At 49.6% G+C, this 13,556-nt stretch overlaps 6 protein-coding genes across 6 annotated transcripts; all 6 read right to left on the bottom strand.

Moving 5' to 3' along the window:
- Window positions 1–596: 596 nt before the first annotated feature.
- K460DRAFT_367069 (uncharacterized protein) lies at window positions 597–1,821 on the bottom strand. Its single transcript, XM_040933499.1, has 3 exons — window positions 1,661–1,821; window positions 1,407–1,610; window positions 597–1,351 (listed from the first exon to the last, which is right to left on the bottom strand). The coding sequence occupies exons 1-3, from the start codon at window positions 1,710–1,712 to the stop codon at window positions 741–743; spliced, it is 867 nt and encodes a 288-aa protein (XP_040788821.1). The 5' UTR covers window positions 1,713–1,821; the 3' UTR covers window positions 597–740.
- A 1,184-nt stretch (window positions 1,822–3,005) lies between these two features.
- On the bottom strand, window positions 3,006–4,091 carry K460DRAFT_395710 (uncharacterized protein; the record flags this gene model as incomplete). Its single annotated transcript, XM_040936062.1, has 1 exon — window positions 3,006–4,091. The coding sequence occupies one exon, from the start codon at window positions 4,089–4,091 to the stop codon at window positions 3,006–3,008; it is 1,086 nt and encodes a 361-aa protein (XP_040788820.1).
- A 1,508-nt stretch (window positions 4,092–5,599) lies between these two features.
- On the bottom strand, window positions 5,600–6,169 carry K460DRAFT_253634 (uncharacterized protein; the record flags this gene model as incomplete). The annotated part of the gene is made up of 1 exon (XM_040927401.1): window positions 5,600–6,169. A coding segment is annotated over one exon (570 nt), but the record flags the coding sequence as incomplete, so codon positions are not given.
- Window positions 6,170–8,343: 2,174 nt separating this feature from the next.
- K460DRAFT_431295 (uncharacterized protein) lies at window positions 8,344–9,856 on the bottom strand (the record flags this gene model as incomplete). Its single annotated transcript, XM_040938339.1, has 4 exons — window positions 8,344–9,183; window positions 9,232–9,388; window positions 9,444–9,501; window positions 9,643–9,856. 4 exons carry the CDS (start codon window positions 9,854–9,856, stop codon window positions 8,344–8,346), a joined length of 1,269 nt encoding a protein of 422 aa, XP_040788818.1.
- A 541-nt stretch (window positions 9,857–10,397) lies between these two features.
- Window positions 10,398–11,970, bottom strand: K460DRAFT_386550 (uncharacterized protein). Its single transcript, XM_040935604.1, has 3 exons — window positions 11,644–11,970; window positions 11,463–11,590; window positions 10,398–11,407 (listed from the first exon to the last, which is right to left on the bottom strand). Exons 1-3 carry the CDS (start codon window positions 11,939–11,941, stop codon window positions 10,667–10,669), a joined length of 1,167 nt encoding a protein of 388 aa, XP_040788817.1. The 5' UTR covers window positions 11,942–11,970; the 3' UTR covers window positions 10,398–10,666.
- Window positions 11,971–12,834: 864 nt separating this feature from the next.
- On the bottom strand, window positions 12,835–13,522 carry K460DRAFT_283505 (uncharacterized protein; the record flags this gene model as incomplete). The annotated part of the gene is made up of 2 exons (XM_040928664.1): window positions 12,835–13,244; window positions 13,294–13,522. 2 exons carry the CDS (start codon window positions 13,520–13,522, stop codon window positions 12,835–12,837), a joined length of 639 nt encoding a protein of 212 aa, XP_040788816.1.
- Window positions 13,523–13,556: the final 34 nt, after the last annotated feature.

Below are 13,556 nucleotides of genomic sequence, written 5' to 3'. Positions count from 1 at the left end.
ATCTCGAGTTCTAAAGCCAGTTTCTGTGTCACCAGCGTATCAAACGCGGTCCAAGCCTTGCAGTCCCCATCGTTCTGACCGTCCATGCAGACCTCATCATCCCAGTGCAATCCCATGTGCGTGCTCTGGGTTTGAGGAAGAACCCGATTGTTTGGCGCGCTTTGTTGCGGGCTTCTGCTCCGTTGATATCACTATTTTAGCTTTTGGTGGTGATCTCTGTGCTGGTTCAGATTGTGGACTTTTTTTTCTCGGTGCGCTTTTCGTAGTGGCGTAGTCCATTAGATGCGTCTGCGTGATTCTGCTGCGTGTCGTCACCATCTTTGCGATGATTGTACAAACCACGCTGAGGTATATTTAGATCATTGTGCAGTTACGATCGTAATGTAGGGTAAGCTGATCGAGGAAGAAGTCAGATGTACGGTAAGACATGACGTCACTTGACTAAAGCACTGTCCATATTTGGCGATTGAACTGACGTGATGCTCCTGCACTATTGAAGTGACACTGCCTCATGGTTTTCTGGGTGGTTCAAGAACGGTTCACTGTGAAGAGCTGGGAATCAGTTAGGTCACCCACTGTTGAAATTGGGCTGATACGCTGAAATTGTGTATTCTGGATATCTTAGCACCATTAACCCAAACTCCACTACCAAACCTAAAAGACCGAGAGTGAAGGTATCGCAAAGTCAAACCAATGCGCCAAAAGACCTACGCAATAAACGCTATGCAAGCAACCAGCCTCTAGCGCTTCGAACCAAAACCAGACATCTGCTTCTGCACATACTTGGCACCCTCCTTCTTGATGATCGGCATTGCATACTGCTTGAACATGTTCATAGCCTCCTTCTGCCACAGAGGCTGGTCCTTGCCTAGAGCTTTCCCATCGCTCCTGCGACGGTCGCCATAGCGATCGACATCGTCGTGACGACCCCGCCTGTCGCGATCTCTGTCATCGTAGCGTGGGTCGCGTCGCGGCTTATCGAAGAGTTCGTCATATCGGTTGTCGCGATGTCGGTCTCGTCGGTCCCTGCCGTCGCGAGACTTGTCTCTTCGATCTCGGTCGTCACGCGGCCTGTCTCTTCGGTCACGGTCATCATCGTACGGATCCCGACGAGGTTTGCTCTGACGATTATCGGATTTGTAGCCTTCGGATTTATAGCCATCACGGGTCTTACGTCCATCGTCTCGAGGCCGGCGAGGAGGGTAGTGTTCGTCATAGGAATCGTAGGTTTCTTCGCGACGAGGTTTGGAGCGGCGGTCATCTCGACGGGGTTCGCGCCGTGGCGGTGGTGGAGAGTCTGAATCTGATGACGAGTAGGACCTTCGTCGGCGGGGCCGAGGGGGTCGGGCTTCTGCATCTGCGTGAGCATCATGCTGCGAGCCATTGCGTTGAGCGAAGTAACTGACCTCTTGGTGGTGGTGGAGCTGCTGCTGGAGGAGGGGGAGGGGGAGGGGCATCATCATCATATCGCTCCCGTTCTCGCTCCCTGCGCGGACGTCGCTGGTCCCGTCGACTGTCGCGATAGTCGTGGTAATCTCTCTGATTGTTTGCGTCGGGGGCCCATTTTGGCTTCCCGTTCTCGTAGTTATCGAAGTGATAGGTGGGCTCTGCTGTATATAATTAGCAAGACGCAGAGCTTCTCGTAGCAGCAGAATCGTACGCTGTTGCCCCATGGGCGGCGGTGGATACGGTGTCTCGTCGCGTCTGCCCATTTTCGCAAGATGTGGTAAAGGACAGGTGTGTTGGGTCACCCCTTGATGCAGCAGGCGAAGGGCAGACACTTTAAAGCAGTGTGCCTGTGAAACCCTGCTCTGCTGCTCCCCCGGCACACGCGATCGGTGAGGTCATGCGGACGAATAGCCTCAATTCTTAGCGCAAACTTCGACTATAGCGGGGCTGCCCGACCCTTTTGGTGCTCCAGCCTGGCGTGGCATGCCACAACTGGGCTGGGTTGATGTGGGCTGCGGTCATCGTGCATGGCGGGTGGCACTTTGGACGCCGGAGAACATCGCCACACGCAAGCCCTATCGCCCGCTCGACCCCACTGGTCGCCCGGTACCTTTTTCCCCGCACATTGCGTGGGATGAAGACGGAGATCAGGGTCTTTAGTCGGAGGAATAAGTCGAGGCAAGCGGTGTACGTGGTGCTCACGCCGTGATGTGCTGAATGACATGGTGGTGGGGTATGATGTGGGATGAGGCAGCCTAGGATCAGCGAATGTCACGCTTCGATATGAGTCCACTCGTCACCTACACCAGCTCATGATTCCCCGAGTTGATATCGTAAGGAGAGCGGTCATGTAGATCTTCCTAGGCTACCGTCGCAGCACTTGAACGTGGGGGAGCTGAAGCTGGCTACATGACTCGGTCGCTATGTCGACGTCTTCTACCCTATACACCATATTCCAGGAGACACTGAGAGGAATCGGACTGTTTCACTTTCGGGACCAATGCGCAGATCTGATATTTTATCTAGGCACAAATCCAAATATGTATATTATGAGTACCTTGGGGGCCTCCAAGACCAGTGCTTCATTCACCATCTTTGGTGCCTTACGCGCTGTGCCCGAATCTTTCAGCACGGGCAGCAAAATGCCTCACAAGAAGATTCTTTAAGATGATACGCGAAAACTATAAGGAATGGTAAGATACCCGGAGGCTTTCTTTAATTATCATCTAAGGGCAATCACCAATGTCTTTTTGAGACAAACTGTTACGTAGAAAGCCTTGCTGACTTGGCTGTGACATAGAACGCCTCACAGTGCTCAGGTAATGTAGTCTTCTCGTCTCAGGATACAACAGATTTGATAGTATAACGTTACGCAACTAGTGAGCAGCACTACCCTTGACTGCTTAACATACTGTCGACTCCCATTTTGGCCACGCTTTACGTATGGCTCCATCCTCTTATACCCGAAACAGAATTCTGATCCCGTCTCAACACCATCGGTCCTATTCACTGACCTCAAACCCACTTGCAACACTATCTACAACGCGATCAACGGCTCAAAGTTCAGTCTTCTGCCTCTTCGCCGCACGGCCAACCTCCAACAGACGCTGTCGCTTAAGGTTCTGCCTAGCATTCCGCGACAAGTTGTCTGGCGATGTTGCAGGATCCTCAACGACACCAAGTGCGGGATCTAACTTCTGCGCTTCACGACCAGCCTCCAAGAAATCCTGGCGTCGGCGATTCTGCTTGGCGTTGCCCCTCGTGCTGGACAGCAACGTCACCGGATTTCCAACCACATGGTGCATACTCATACCTCCTAGCAGCCTCTCGCATCGGGCCTTCGAGTACGTCAGCAGTGTGATAATCTTCTCCATGCGCTGACTGAAAGTCCAATCGCGCGTCTTGAAAGTTTGCTTCCAGAATTGCGGATCGAAGGTCTGGAGAGCGAATGGGCGGGATCGATGGAGTCCTTCGGCTATCGCAAGGATTTCCCAGCATACGGATTCTCTGTGGGGAGCGGTGTACCAGGATGGATCGAACCAGTGCTTTCTGAACGCAGCACTCGGTTTGTCGAACACATCAGTGAGATTGTTCATACCGGCGAGAAGTCTCCCTGCCCAGTATTGTCGGTGGTCATCGGTGGTGGGAATGCTGGTGTCGTTGGCTGGACAGCGCCAGAAAGGGGGAAGGGCGTTTATGCCGTGGTTGAAGTTATCAAAGTAGACTCCATTGGCTTGCCGGGGTTGACTCGTCTGCTGCACTTGCGATAGGGCTGGAGGTACAACGACTAAAGCAGTGTTTTGCCCATCGAGACGCTGTGAATGTATCAATCCTTCAGATGGTCGGTAGGATCCATCATGAACTGTTGTGAAGCTCTCGCCAAATGATCCAAACATTGTTTGATGCAGCCCAACATCGTTCTGAGGAGGAGACGAGCTGTTGAGGGTAGACAAAGTTTCAAGTTGCTGGGATTCTTGTTCGACGTACAATAAGTTGTCGGCAAGGAATCCAACGTTACCAAAATGCGCGACATTTTGGGGGCTTAGTGAGGTCTGGCTGTATGAAGGTGTCTTGCCATGTGCTTCGGGAGCAACATCGATGGCATGCTCATAAGTGTCCTCGGAAATGAATGGGGAGGACATGGCTTGAGATTGTATCAACTTTTCCGATTGGAGATATATTAAGGTGTGCTTGTTCTTGAGATATATCGGTAGAGAGTGTGTCAGGGGGGTTGAGTGCACGGTAGAGTAGAGTATGCCAGAACTGTTTGGGAGAAGGAACTTACTATTTAAGGTAGCTAGGGGCGGTAAAGCAACGCATGATCTGAGTGAAGGGCGGTAATCACGTGCTCTTCTGTTACCCTGACATTATCAGCTGCAGTGGAAAACATTTCACAAGCAGATTATACAATTGCTTAGAGATGGTCGCGCAATCCAAGGGTTTGGAGAATACCCCAGCAACGAGAACTTTGCCAACTTTGCCAACTTCGTGAACTTTGTAGACTTTACAAACTTTGGAAACTTTGGAAACTTTGGAAACTTTGGAAACTTTGGAAACTTTGGAAAATTTGGGCATACGCTATCGCATACCGGATACAATCATTACCTTTCGGCGATTGATGGTTGTTGAGGCGGTGTTTCCAAAGGAACTGCCCAAATGAACTCATTGTTGTTAACTTATCAGATACACCACTAAGACAGTGCTTCGCCTTTCATAACTCACTACCATGGCCCATTTGAAAGATTAACACATTGTTAGAAACGTGTGGTTATGGGTTTGACTTGGGATTTAATGTAGTGTAATATAGAGAAAGCATAAATATTTCTGGACATTCAACTATTAGTATCTCAATAAGTTCTTTCTTCGCCGTATCATTATTCACGACATGGGATAGCTGCATAGAGTGTTACCGTAAGGGAGCCGTGCACCTGAGAAAGTTCTATACAGTCAAGATTACGTGGACAATTATTAATGAATAATGGACAATCATATTGTATGAGAAAAAAGTGATGTTAATTTCGGAAGATATATAGAAACAATGGTTTCTAGATATATTGCCTTAATAGCTACATGATTCTTTGCGCTCTGGCGCAAAGGTAGCTACATACAAAAAAGAGTTCCAACGTTTTAAATACAAGATCAACCTGAAACACATCGCTATACTTAATGGGGTAGAAAGAAACTAGTTTTCTCACTCATGGTGCCTCCCTTTTTCTATTGGAGAGAATTGGGACCAGCACAACTACTTCTGACGCTTGGATGGAGGCTGAGTTGGCAAATCAGGGTCGTCGAGATGATTGCCGCGACGCTTTCGACCACGGACGGTTTCTGGTGAGGCGATTTGAACAAACTGGTTTGCTGCACCAGAATTGTTCGCGAGGGGTGTGCCACGGCCACCCATGTGTCGGGGACGTTGAACACGTGTGTGTGGAGGAGCAGAAGGGCCAGCCGTTGCTTGACCAGAGAAGTCACCATAACCAGCTGGATATGATATGTTCCCGGGCGTAGGTGCGCCATAGTTGGCGGACCAACCTTGTGGAGGAGCCGGGTACTGGGCGATTGGTTGAGCTGGGTCAAGCAGCGGCTCTTGAACTTCCTCGTTTTCGTCCTCATCCTCATCATCTGAATCTGGAAGTATGATAACCTTCCGTTTACCCTTCCCCTTCATCGCTTTCCGTCCCTCCACAAGAGTTTTCTGTCGCTCGGCATTGAGCCTCTTGTTGATCTTAGTCTGCGAGATCAACAGATCTGGCGTGGCGACACACATCTCAAGACCCTCAAAGTCCATCATTGACTCGCAGCGAAACTTGGACAACCTCAAAAGTTGGCATATTTGAGTTATGCGGCCAGAGAACAGCAGATTCCGTGATGCCCTCGTAAGCTTAAGCTTAGCCTGGTCATATACACCCAAGCTGATAGGGCCCCGTGTGTGAAGAGCTTCCGCGATCCCTACCATTTTCCAGCAAACAATCTCAATTTGCTGCTCAGTGTAGGCAGAACTCCAGTCTGCCATCTTCTCGGAGTCTATCGACTCACTGTTGTCCAAGAACGCAGCGAAAAGTTGGCGAACGTAAAGCCCACGACGCTCATCGTCGTGTGGAATACTGTCATCGCTTTGAGGAGCTTGCCAATCGTAGGGAACAGTTCGGTTAGCCTTGTAAAGCAGGGCTTGTGCGCCATTGGCGAATTGTAGACGTGGGGTAGAAACTGGTGGCAATGGCGTCACAGTCTCTTCGGACTCAATACCTGGACCGCCTGGCGATGGCAAGTCTACTTCAGGTTCTTGGGAAGGTATTGAGTGCGATGCATTCCTATCATGGTGGACTTGAAGCAAGTCACTGGGAATGGCGTCGTGGTCTTGCTGGAGAGGTACATGACTTCCTTGAGGAAGCTCCTGGTACGCCTGAGAAACAGAGGTGAGCTTTGCGCGTTTCGAAACAGATGGGACTATGGGCTCGTCTCGAGGGCGTTTGGCTCTCTTCTTCGGGATGGTTACTTGAGGAGCAATAGGCGTACTGTGTCGGGGAGTGGGACCGAGATCGGACTGCGCAGGTGATGTGACAGGTCCACCAGAGTTTTGAATAGATCGCGAACACGGCTCTCTGACGGCTTGCGGTAGTCCATAGAACTCCTCCAAAGACATGAAAGGTTCAGGAGATGTGCCAATCGTTGGGAAGGATGTTATGAGTTGATCAAACTCAGCTTCTGGGTCATTGTCCGCTCGGTTTAATACACGATCTGTAACGAACTTCGATATAATATCCGAACGTAGCGTCTCATCAGGCGGCTGCAGCTGATAGTGGACACCAACTGACGTGAATTTGGTGTTGAAGATGTCGATCCCACCGTCCAATTCCTCATCATCTTCCACTTCATCAGTAAGATCAAGGGGTGGTTCTACAGATGACTTATGGTTGCTGGATGGTTCCTGTAGATCAGGTGTCGTACCCGCGTACGCAAATTCAGTGGGTAGTTCCGAGAACGACAGATCTGCGTTTGAGTTCAGGGCGTTGATTGTGTCGTACGCAATGTTTTCAGGGTCAAAGTTTTCGGGATCGAAGTCGATGCTCGCGTCATTGGGAGCCACGTTGTTTGGATTACTATCATCAAGGCTTTCAACAACCGACTGGTTGACATCGAAATCGCCGAAATCGATGTTGTAAGGATCCGCGTTGTAAGGACCCAAGTTGTTCAAGTCGTCGATAGTGAAGCTGGCGACAGTAAATTTGCCGAAATCAATAGTAGAGAAATCGATATTGTTGTAGTCTATACTATCGAGATCGGGCTGCCCGGCTGGATCAATGTTGTGTGAGCCCGTCGACGGGAGATTGCCGCTGGAGTCCTGCTGAGACATAGCGGTGTTGGAATCTCAGAAATGTGAGGGTTGAGGGTGATCGAGTGACGAAGCAGACGGTCAGTCTGCCTGTTCGAGTTTAAGGTTGGCGAGTTGGCGAGTTGAGTTTATAACAGATGTGAGTTGATGTGGAATGGTCGTATGGAGTGAGGAAAGTCCAGATGGACTGCGGCGCATTAGTGTACGGGCGGGTCACCGAATCTCTGAGGCCATTCGCACGGACCACAGCCATGAACAGGGGAAACATCCGTTTTAGTGCTCGCTTAAAGCCATAGCAACCCCGTGGTGAAATGTTAGTCACGTGCCAGTGCCCACGAGGTCGGGCTTGGCACAGGTGCCCAGTGTTCATACAAAGTGATATAGTAGCATAAATACGCAGGTTTGAAAAAGAAAAGCGATGTGATGTGATGTAGAAAAGGACGCGTCGATCGATGCGACATGTATGGTGAGCGCGACAGACACAGCACACTGTACGCTTTGGCTGTTCAAGCCATGGGATAAAAAGTGGACATTCTCTTCAATCTAGATATGATATAGGGATAGTACGAAATCTTCGTAGTATGAGCGGAACATCCTCAATAGCGAGACGAAGTATGCGACTCCTAGATTACTATAGTATAAGCGGAGAACAAGCTGGTATATACTAGAAGAAACCAAGCCGTAACGTTTAAGTATCATTCCATGTGACTTCACAGCAAGCATAACTATAATAGCCGCGCGTAGAGCAGCGGATTGGAAAGTATAAACCTAGCGAAACACACGAAGAGTGCAAAGGTTTGTGTTTTCACTGTGAAATCTGCATACATTAGACAATCTCTCTCTCTCGAAATTGCCAAAACTCCCAAAGTGTTGTGGAGCAGAGATGTGATCCGATCAGACGGTTGTGATCCGATCACGTGAACAGTAGGATGAAGTTAGATCAGATGATTAAGCATCTGATCTGTTCGAGTATATAGTCTAAGCTTTTCAGCTCATTTTCTTATGTAGTGATCAATACAATCCTTACCCCGAAGTTTGTTCAGCAACAACACAAAGACAGTCTACCGAGAGTCTAGTACTGGATAATCATACGGTGGCGATGGCTCAGTCTGACGCGGCCGCCCAAACGGTTGCTGCACAGGCGATGCAGACAACCCAGGAGAATATCCTTGATAGTCAACGACCGGTGCTTCCTGCCGGTAAAACCCATGTTGGCCAGAGCCTGGCGGAGCACCAGGGGTGTAAAAGGCAGTTGACGTCGTGCCGTACGGTATTGGGGACGGAGCAGTGGGCGGCATTTTGTCATGAGGTGACTGAGATGAATTTGCAGCCATGGGGGCTGCAACAGCATCGTTGATCATGGCTTGGTTTGCAGGACTCTTTTGGGCGCGTCGACGTCGGAGGAAGATCACGAGGAATATGGCGGCTGAGATAGCGAGAATGCCTACACCAACTCCGATTCCGATTTGTGCGTCCTTGCTGAGGCCACCTCGACTGCTATTTCCTAAGGTTATCTCATCATCTATCGGTGTTTGTTGGCTACCTCCTCCTGTTGTTCTTGTTTCATCAATGACCTTCGTGGTTGACGTCTGCCATTCCGTTGTCAAACTCGTTTCGGTCGAAATGTAAGATACTACAGATGTAAGTTCCACCGCGGAAGTGATGGTTGTGGTGACGGTGTCAAAAACGACTGTCGACGTCACAATACGTTTCTCCTTGTGAACGCAGCGGTGTTTTGTCGTGGTAGGTTTTGGAGTTATAGGTACATGGACTGATTGCTGAAGTTTTGGTTTCGCCGTTCGACTTGATAATAAGAATGTCTCCTTTGGTTGATTAGGGATGTTTGCTGGGTTGTTTCTGGCCACTGTTGGTGCTCGCTTCGCAATAGTACTGATTGTTTTCTGACAACAAATGAGCTCAATAACTTATCAAGTCAGAAGGCTAAATACCGTATCTCCCGCCGTTACCATAGCTGCGCTAGACACCGTGATTACCGTAATACGAGAAACAACCTCGGTCTTCGTTGTCGTAGCAGCAACGGATAAAATGGTGGTACGGTAGTTATATAAAAACAACGTCTTTGTCTCATGGATGAACCACGTGGCACTATGACATTTAACCAAGATCCAATGTCTCGATACACACTGTAGAGGGTACTTACGTGGACTCTTTGCAACCCGTATTGCCATCACATACATCGCCTGACAAACAACACCAGCCTGTTTTTTTCACAGTATTTGTACAACACACCAAATTACAGCTGCAGAAGGCTCCTGGATTATCCGGGAAACAGTTGCTAGGGCAGTCTTGCCTCTTGAAGATGTTTGGTACCGGCCATTGAATCGGCATCAGACCCTTACCAGTGCTAATGGGCGAGAAACCGTCCCCGAATTGTCCTGAAAAATCATCGGAAAGGCTTTCGTTTAAGGCGAGGCATTCTGAATCGAGGCTTAGAGATTGTTGAGATACATCATCGTTTCTGGCGGGTATATGCACTGCTGTCGTGGTGTGTAATAGTGTACTAAACACTACAAGCAAGGTAACGAGCAACGAGCGATGTATGAAAATCGCCATTTGAGACTATAAACGAACTTTGTGAGCGCAAAAAATCTAGCGGAACACGTCTTTATATCGGGCCTCAATCTCTCAGCCTCGTCGCTCCGCCCCCACACATTTCCCGCCTTCCAGCTCGGGAAACTGCAATGGGATGCATGAGGCTGGATTCAAGAACGTTCAATTGGTTCACAACAAGCCTATTTACCACTTCTACGATAACTGAATGATCACTCGCTAAAGCTTGTCGACCCTGCCTCGGCAGCCAATCATCCCCCCTTTCAAGCGAGTTGCATGTTGCACGAGGCTTTGACTTTTGCACTTAGATTTTGTGGAATGATATCTTTGTGAACGCGCGGCCTAGCTGCACGATGAGTTATTTCCAGGCGGTGGTTCTCCTGTCACTGTAGCTAGTAAACCCTTCACCTTTTGAAGCTTGAGGAGTTCTATTCGAATCCTTCGATATTACTACGAAGCTGCCTTGCATTTTTTAGACTAAAACCCCATGCATTCGCTATCCGGTTTAGCCGTACTTATCGTGTGAGATTATCACGTAGTTCTGAATATCTCTACAGCTCTATACTAGCAATGGCATGATAGATGCTGTAAGGGCGAGGGGGTATCTGAAACCATTTTTTCGTCTCGTCCATGTCGGTCCTCGAAAGCTCGAGTTCTACTCACTTGTAAAACCGGCAGTGGTAGTAGAAATGTGGTTCAACAAGCCACTCCCGGCTACGCGAATCATGCAATAGTCTCCGGCCAGCCGTTGCCTCGAAATTGGAGGCACAAACGGGTACCATGAATAGTAGTGCGGGAACTTCCAAGTCTCGCTCACTGAATCATACCGGCCCCCCTAAACATCTTGAAAGCCTCCCACCACCCCTCTTCAGGCCTCCTCTCTTCTTCAAACCCAGCACTTCTCAACCTCTTCAGGCTCAACTGCCGATCAAACGTCAACCAATGGCCATAGCTGTCTAGTTGGGCGTAATTCCAGATATCTATACCCTTCATACCAGCTGTTTTCCACTTCTCCTCATGCAGCTTGATGAAATCACTAGGTTTATCATCAGAAGAACTAGAAGTGGGCAGCGGCACAACGCCCTTAAGCCCAAAGAACGACGTAATCTGTGGCCAGCGCTCACACATCGACCCCGGTGTCGCAGAGTCAGCAACATTAAATATCCGCTCTCTAAACTCGTTTGGATGAAGCGAAGCGAAAATAGCCACTCTGGCCAAGGTAGACGCACTCGTCTCTGTGCACAAACTCTCATACCCCTTCATCACGCCTGGAAAAGGGATTTCCGCGCCTTCGCCGTGCACGAGGCGGTAGGTCGAGAGGTACATGGCCCAGTGACCGGCGAGCGAGAAGCCAGAGCCGTTGGGCGTAAAGCCTATGATTGCGTCGGGGATGACTTCGCTCCAAGTCCACGCTGCGTTTGCGGATTCTGCTGTGAGCATAGCGCGGTATTGGGGGTAGGATACGGTTTTTGCGTAGTCTTCTGGGAGTTGGTCGGCCATTTCTTCGACGAGTGGGGCGGTGAAAATGCCTTCTGGGCGGTAGATGCCATAGCCCTGTATAAGTGGGTTAAGACGAGATAGTAGGATTTGGGACAAGGCAAAGGATTACCCGTGTGCCCCCTGGATAAACGAAAAACTTGAAGTTTGACGATAGGTTTTTGACTACGCGAACGACGCGGCGCATCATACCGACGTTGATCTCGACTTCTTTTTTTGAATCGGGATTGTCCTTGAACGCTACCACATAATCAACTTCTATTCATCATATCATATATGTCGCATATAAATACCAAAGTAGTAGACATGGCTGATCGACGCAACGTCTGGCACCTTGTCTCTTAAGAGATCTTCAAATTCCCTGTCACTGCAGAGCAAGTTTACACCAGAGATGAGTCCCAGCTCAGGATTCCCTGTTGCAGAATCCGGCCAGAACGAATCTTCTAGTTCCAACGGCCTGTTCACGAGGGCGGAGACTTTCCGGAATGGCGATGGTGACGGATAAGGCTGGAGGAGTTGATCGACGACTGCCCAGCCAATGAGGCCTGAAGCGCCAATGACAAGAGCGTGGTGACCGGAGTTGGTAGTCATATTCGGATTGCAATGCGCAGATGAAGGAGTACAGAGATACTTTGATGCTCTATGTAGTCGAAGGAGAGTGAGTGAGAATGAGTCGACGGAACGTCGGGATGATCAACCTCGCTAAGCCTGATATGGCCAAACCAGATACTAAAAATGGGCGTTCCAAGGCTCGTCGCTAGTCTTTCCAAACAACTAGCGGCTAAGGAGCCGTTGAACATTCCACATGACAACTTTGCTTTCAAGATGGTAGATGTAGAGCACAAGCATATTGAAAGAGCTATTGCATAGAAAAAACCGAGGTCCAGCTTCGTGGAACGTAAGCCCGTATACTTCAAAAAACCCTATAATTAATAAGACCAAGTCAGAGAATAGAGTCGATTATTTCATTGAAGCTATAAGGAGTGTATGGGGTGAGGAAAAGGCAAAACCACCTAACGATAACGGTGGAACGACTGCAACCAGACAAGGAGAAACCAAAAGAGAAACGAGCGGAATGGACGATAACATCCTGTGTGCGTCTCATGCCACCAGTTTGTTCAACCCCCACATGTCGAATACAGACTTGTCGGGAACGGGTCGGTGAGCCATCACTCATCTGAGGGCGTTGACTCAGTGAGCGCCATTCTGTATGTCGGATGGTTAGTACACGATCACACCGTGGATACAACAGCAGCCCGAGGCTAGGCAATCGTAACCACACATGCAAGCTCGTAGATCCGAGCCAGCATGGGGTACTCCGGGAATGCGGACAAGGAGATCTCCGGGGTGGCCAACAGGAAGGGCCCGGGGGATCTTCTCAGAGCTTGTAGAAGATAATCCAAGTCCCCTGGTGCAGTCGTGCAGACAGCCTCTATGACTGCACGCGCGACCCAGGGGCCCAAAAGACCATTTTCTACCAGCTCTCAAAAGAGCCCCGGGGTACTTCCTGTCAGCCACTCTGGAGGTCGCCTTGTCGACCTTCCCGGAGTCCCCCATGTCGGGGAGCTAGGGGTTGGCACATTAGTTATCATCTGTATGTTTGAAAAGTCAAAAGATAGGGGGTCGCGAAACTTTACCATGAGGAGAGGATGGGCGTTGAGGCCGATATGCTCAACAATGGCACGGACAACGCTGAGAGCATCGTCGCCGACGTCGCGACAAACAGCACCAATGACGGCCTCGACGGTAGTGGCTACCATTTTAGCGGACGCTGAGGACGCGTTTTTGAGGATGCAAGCATCCACTCCGAGTTCAAATCCAAGAGAGGCGAGATGGTGATTTCCCAGCATTTCGTTTCGGATCGTGGTCCAATCTTCAGGAGTAAGGGAACGGCCTGTCGGGTATCAGCGAAGTACATGTCTTCGTTGACGGTGGTGTAATACCTTGATCATCGCGATGTTCATCCCACATCTGGCAAAGCACAGTCATGAGAATGGAATCGCCTAGAATGGCAAGATTCACATTCTTTGGGACAACAGAGGTTGTCCCATCGACGCAGACACTGAACAGGGGAGCGACCATTTGTAGAGCTTCTGCGCAGATAAACTTGTTGGTAAAAGTGTACCCAAAGATCTGTTCGATAGCAGCGATTTCGGAGTCGACGTTTAGCATGGTTGTTGATATTCTGAAAAGATGGGGTTTAAAG

Source organism: Cucurbitaria berberidis (assembly GCF_010015615.1).
Source record: "Cucurbitaria berberidis CBS 394.84 unplaced genomic scaffold K460scaffold_3, whole genome shotgun sequence".
Lineage (NCBI taxonomy): Eukaryota > Fungi > Ascomycota > Dothideomycetes > Pleosporales > Cucurbitariaceae > Cucurbitaria > Cucurbitaria berberidis.
The sequence above is the reverse complement of the archived record's forward strand: the minus strand, read 5'-3'. Positions and strand labels throughout refer to the sequence as shown.

Bases quoted from the DNA above. Each gene is read 5' to 3' on its own strand.
- K460DRAFT_367069 (XM_040933499.1), bottom strand. From the start codon at position 1,712: ATGGGCAGACGCGACGAGACACCGTATCCACCGCCGCCCATGGGGCAA. The intron at 1,611-1,660 runs GTACGATTCTGC...AATTATATACAG, and splicing joins GCCGCCCATGGGGCAACAGC to CAGAGCCCACCTATCACTTC. The intron at 1,352-1,406 runs GTCAGTTACTTC...ACGCAGATGCAG, and splicing joins AGCTCCACCACCACCAAGAG to AAGCCCGACCCCCTCGGCCC.
- K460DRAFT_386550 (XM_040935604.1), bottom strand. From the start codon at position 11,941: ATGACTACCAACTCCGGTCACCACGCTCTTGTCATTGGCGCTTCAGGC. The intron at 11,591-11,643 runs GTATTTATATGC...ATTATGTGGTAG, and splicing joins CAGCCATGTCTACTACTTTG to CGTTCAAGGACAATCCCGAT. The intron at 11,408-11,462 runs GTAATCCTTTGC...CCACTTATACAG, and splicing joins TTTATCCAGGGGGCACACGG to GGCTATGGCATCTACCGCCC.